General features: G+C 34.2%; 1 protein-coding gene across 5 annotated transcripts in view; it reads right to left on the bottom strand.

The window, feature by feature from the left end:
- Positions 1 to 2,977: 2,977 nt before the first annotated feature.
- UBE2E3 (ubiquitin conjugating enzyme E2 E3) overlaps positions 2,978 to 6,000 on the bottom strand; it is a 79,347-nt gene continuing 76,324 nt past the window's right edge. For all 5 annotated transcript variants that reach the window (XM_072961247.1, XM_072961246.1, XM_031678299.2 and 2 more), the window contains 2 exons: positions 5,147 to 5,294; positions 2,978 to 3,615 (listed from right to left, as the gene is read on the bottom strand). In XM_072961247.1, coding sequence (XP_072817348.1) covers positions 3,518 to 3,615; positions 5,147 to 5,294 — 246 coding nt within the window. In that variant the 3' untranslated portion in view covers positions 2,978 to 3,517. The remainder of the gene's footprint in view (positions 3,616 to 5,146; positions 5,295 to 6,000) is intronic.

Genomic DNA, 6,000 nt, shown 5'->3' with positions numbered 1-6,000 from the left:
AAAATGTGTTAATATACCGCATTAGCGTAACTACAAGGTAGGTTAATACGTAAAGCCAAAGGACTAAAATTGACTTAAGTTTTACAATACAGTCCTTGTACTGCTTTAAGAGCACACTTGGACAAGTAGCAAGGTTGACTCCAAGTACACAACATCTCAAAGTTCTTATTAGAAACAGTAACATATACATGAGCAGAAAAAAAAAGTTTAGATAACTAACATATCTTGTTATTTTGAAAAAGGTTTGTCATTAAATGATTGATATATTTAACAATATAAGCTTTTGATGGTTATGTGATATATGGCTAAATACATTTAACATAATGTATCTCATTTTTCAAATTAAAACAAGGGAAATTGGTGATTTTTAAAGTATTCCTATGACAAATGTCTAAGACAGAGGATAAACGTACCTCATATTCATCGGAATCAATTAAGAAAGCCTTATTTTGTAAGGTTCCATTTGAGACTTTAAAATAGAAGATTAAAAAAAGGATTTACTAAAACGCAAAATTGTACTTTAATTTACAGATTAATTTTCACAAGTGTTCAATTAATCTATATATATCTACTTTCACATAAATATATGTTTAGATTCAATATTAACAGCAATGCTATATACAGAAACACTTAGCCTAGTGGTAAAGAATGGGGGCTACACTTTCACATCACACTGGCGTTTAATCTGGGGCAATTTATCTAATCTGTCCATGAATGAGTTTTACTCTGCCAAGTGAGGGTCATCAAAGTGTCTTCTCTCCTAAAGCTCTTCAGAGGGAACTAAACAAGCTGAAAGGAACGAAGCAACGCCTGGTGTGTAGTGGTGGTGCACTGCACGGTGCCCTGAGGGCACATGATCATAATGATCGCACTCCAGGCTCAACAGGATGCACGGTGCCATGGCCACTCTTGAACACTCGTATAACATTACATCTGGACTTGCCTCTTGTAAAACTTGCTCTTAATGAATGAGAAAAAGTATAGGCTTTAAAACACCACAATTTACATCTAGAGTGAAGTTTCACGGAAAGAAAACCCTATTTACAGTTTACATAAATGAACATTTATGTAACTGGGAAGTAAATCAGACACAGAAAACAAGATTAAAAAACAAAATTCAGCATTTTAAGAGAACCTAATAGTAGGTACCCAAACGATGACTTATTTTTCAGTCCATGTGTAACTGTAGCCTGTTCCCTGCAAGAGAAAGCGGAATAAGCATAACAAATTTTACAAGATTAGAAACACTGAGTTTGAGGACTAACACAGACGAGGGAAATAATCAAATTCAACTCTTTTGCAAGCTTCAAAGACGTTAAAGTGTCTTATTTAAGGCCATAAACGTAGTTTGGAAGAGCCACAAATATCTTTCCATAACCAATTCTCTCCACTGTCCCAGGTGAGCACGGGACACAGCCTACAAGTAAGCAGAGTAGGCTGGTGAGAGTAATTAGGCTGTAATTAGGTAGTAACTAGGCTGACAGCAAATGAACGAAGTCCGAGGAGACCATCCCCCAACATCCTAATACTCACTATGATGGAAGCTTTTCTAGCACCAAGAAGTTTATTACTTTAGGATGTAGAATGCACAATATTGGAAGTGGGGAAAAACTACTTTCCACTGCTCGCCTTCATAGACATAGTTTACACAAAAGGCCCCATTCTCATTGTACTGACATGAAATCCAGTACAGATTATTAGTTATTGCTTAAAATAGTCCAAGTGCAGGGGTCTTCATAGGCTTAAGCCTGAATTCTTCAAAACATTACCATTTTGTTTGGTATACCTTTGTAATGTAGAAAGGTTTGGGAGAGGGTGTGTTTATGTGAAAGATAGATACAGAAGTTTAATTTTATTTTTACCCTGATTTAAGACTTCTACTGACAAATATTCAAGTAGGAGTCCAATATTCTTAGTGAGGGTATACATAATCACTAATGTTTCACTTTATTATCTTAAGGCAAAGTATTTTTTATGCTAATAATTCCACTCTGTAAATTTTAAGATGGTATTCTATTTCCACATTTAGGTGGAGAAGACATTTCACCATGTTCTATAACCTTGGCTACATGACCAGAGAATTACCTCAATAACTATCCCAGTCATAGAAACAACATTTATACTCTGTTGACCAAATCTGAATATTGAAAAGTAATTCAATTCCTATAAGTCTAATATTTAATAATTATAACTAGAAAGAATTTATAAAACCCATAAAACTCATGTTTTTTTTTCAATTTTTTTTATTATTGTATTATTTGTTTTATTTTGGTGGGGGGGAGGTAACTAGGTTTCTTTATTTTTAGAGGAGGTCCTGGGGATTGAATCCAGGACCTCATGCATGCTAAGCAAGCACTCTACCACTTGAGCTATACCCTCCCCACCATGAAACTCTTAAAACGTGGTATTTTTTCAATTGAGAAACAATGCCACAACTGCACACTAATCCAGAGTTCTGTTCTACCTCCAGGGCGGACAAGGGTTTGCATTCCACTCTACCTCTGGCTGGACAGGTGCCATTGTATGAATGGCAATTCACACCAAAAAAACACCATGAAGATTCAAGAACACTCTCAGAAGTAAAAAATGCACAAAAGACATAGAAGAGCTACAAGATTAAAGTTATTTGACAATACTGCCCAACGGTGGGCAGAAATCACCATTTTGGAAACACAATCTTATAAGCCAGGATTTCATGTTATTTTTAGCTCAAATATATTATCAAAGTAGAGCTTTATGTGTTTTGGGGAACAATGGTTTAAAATTCAGTTTTGTATATTTAAGCTCACGTATTCTCTCACTGGGACTTAAAGGAAAAAATCTCTACACATTTATAAGATTTGAAATGTTTTCAATTTAATAATTGATTTATTTGTACTAGTCCTTAGTAGTTTTCATATCGCCATTTTTATTTCATCGACAATCATCTCAGACACACCTTCTAACAAGACTGACTTAAAATATTACGACAGGAAACTATGCCTTCAGGAGCATGTTTATTGTGTTTGAGATGATACATCAGGTGCTCTCTGAGCTACAAAGGGTAAAAGGAAATTCTCTCATTACAAACTGACAAAGGTAAAAGGTAAAACATTTTTCACAACAGCATGAACCACATACTCAGAAATAGATCCGGGTTTAATACAAATGACATAATTCCTAGTCATCTACGGCTACTTTTATAACTTCATACAGATAATGAATTAGGCTAAAATGCACTATAATATTTGGTAGACTTCAGGACCAGTATCCTTAGTACATCACAAAATACATTTTGATATCCCAAAGAAGCAAGACTTGCAAGTAGGCGTTTTAAACATAACTAATCTACAGCTACAAAGTTCTACTCTTGATAGCATTTACCTTTTTGGGGAGTCTCCCAGTCTCCAAAGGATAAAAGCAGAGAGTAGAATCAGTATAACATATACACAGAAGTCCGTATTGTAAAGGCTATAAAGACTTGCAGCACAGTGAGAAGATGCCTCTGCTCCTTCACACTGCATACAAATTATGTCAATTATGTTGCGTATCTCTTGGTCCACTGTCTGGCTATCCTGTCATGTTCTGCTCTGTTGGTCAAATACTGAGTGGCTATGCTTCCAACCAGAGGATCCGCTGGAAAAGTAGAAAGAACATTATAAGATATGATACGATGTCTTAAAGGTTCAGTTCTAATATTCTGTTGATTCTATTGAATTGAAATGCTGATTTTTTGGCAGTATTTTGATATACAATGGCTAATTTTTTAAAAGAAAAATGTTTAAAGTAACACAATCATCTATATATTTTAATATTCAAATTGGAAAAGTCCCTTTAACTGAAATATATTGTTAATAAACTCAATTTTTTAAAACATAAATGCCTTTAATATACAAAAACTATTTCTCATTCTTGGCATTTCACTGAACAATAAAAGTATGCTAGGTGATTGTATTTCTGTCTTTCCATGGATATTAAAAAAAGTAATTTTTAAAAACTCAGATCTTATGATGCAATTCTCTTCAGAATGAAATGTTTCCTTCATTCTGTGCAATGATATGACCCAAAGCATTACCTTATCTTCATTTAAAAACTTATTTGTCATTTTGTTTTAAATAGAATTCTGAGATAGAAACTGAATTTAAGATGTGAGCATTTATTTTCAATTTGCTTTTCAAAAAGGTAGGCCACGTACCATGTACATGGCACAATATCTGAAGTATAACAAATGACAGCCGGTAAACAGCAAAGTCCTCTTCCTTCCTGATTCTAACTACTCAGAAGTTTCTCTTCCTAGAAAACAACTGATACCTGTTTACAGTATTTCTATCCAGAGATATTATACATATTTAAAAGCATTTAGAATATTATTGTTATGCATGTTTTTTTTTCAGTGCTTTGCTTTTTAAATTAATAAATCTTAGAGAGTTTTTCCTATCTATCTAACTTGCTATATGTGTAACTGCTGGGCCTAAGATAATAGTAATGGCCTTTGGCGATTAAATATTTAGAAAAAGTACATCAACTTCTTTTAAAAAATGGCCACTTATTAAGATAACATATGCGAAATCCCAGGCCTAAACATTACTTTTCTTCAAGTCAGCTACCCATATTAAAGATCACGTGCGGCAGTTATGCATTTCTTAAAAATGTTCCAAATTAGGCACTAACGACTTTATCTCTGAGTTTTTATATCATAATCTCGTCCAACTCTCTTATCAGCTCTCATTTTAATATCCACTATTACTACGTCTAATAGAATGAACCATAATCCAAAAAGGCAGGGAGAACAAGAAGCCCTTCACAACTGAGTGGCTGCTTTAAGCATATGGCAGTGTGGAGGAGCAAGAGAAGCAAGCAATGGTGTCAGGGACATGGCTCCACTCCTTTCAAGAGTGGTCTGAACAACTTCATAATGAAAACAAGAGTCCATCAATGACAGGGAGACAATAATTACAGAGTAGCATGCCATTAACAAACTAAAGGAAGTGATTATGAAACTTTTGGTCTATTCTAATTGAAATGGCATTGATAATTTCCTCAAAAAATCCTTTATGTTGATCTTTCTACCAACAGTATTTTGTTTTCAAATCCATATGTAGGCTAACTGGAAAAAATGCACTGGTTTTTGTAGCCTCATTGTATGTGTTAATTAAAATCTGCTTACCAGGGTTGCAGTCTGTCAAAAGAGAACAAATCGACAGCAAAACCTTTGAAATAGTCAAAGCAGGACTCCAGTTATCTTTAAGGATGTCCAGGCAGATGACTCCCTGACTGTTGATGTTGCAGTGATAGATTCTGGTACGGAAAGTAACCTAAGGGCAGTAACAAAAACAGAAAGAAAATTAAAGTTTTATTACCAACTAAAACTCCCACCAGCAAAAATGAAGTAAAACACATCATAGACCATAGCAAATAATTTCACTGAAGAGCTAATCAAACACTAGGTTTAAGTAATAACAAAATTAAACAATTTTATTTATTTCAGTTCAAAGAAATTTTCTTTTTATCCAGCACAAAGGAACTACATTGCTTTTAAACCAAAAGGAGTTTATTCATCTGTTTAATCTAAATGAATGATACAGTAAACTCTATGTATGTTATGTGTGGGCATGAACATACACACCCGTTTAAAGACAGGAAGTGACAGAGAACAGAATGTTTTGGTGGTTAAAGTAAGAGAAACTAGTGAAGAATTTTTTTAAACATAAAACTAGGAAAATATCAGCATCAACTCAGCTAATTTCTTGCCACGTGTCAGAAAATACTGGAGGATTTAGAGGAAGGTTGGTGAAATTGCCAGCCTTTCATTTCCACTACTAGCTCACTGTCTTGCTAGACTAATACAGTAAAATAAAACAATATCTTAAGCTACTGACTAAAGGAAGCTATTATATCCTTGAGACGTGAAAAAGAGAATAAATCATAGGAACAAACACTGGCAGGTTTCAAAACAATCAAACATAATTTGGGTATTAATTCTTAATTTGGAGTTGCAAAGAGACAGTTCCTGATCCCTTC

The sequence above is a fragment of the Vicugna pacos genome, chromosome 5, assembly GCF_048564905.1.
Source record: "Vicugna pacos chromosome 5, VicPac4, whole genome shotgun sequence".
NCBI classification, from domain to species: Eukaryota; Metazoa; Chordata; class Mammalia; order Artiodactyla; family Camelidae; genus Vicugna; species Vicugna pacos.
The sequence above is the reverse complement of the archived record's forward strand: the minus strand, read 5'-3'. Positions and strand labels throughout refer to the sequence as shown.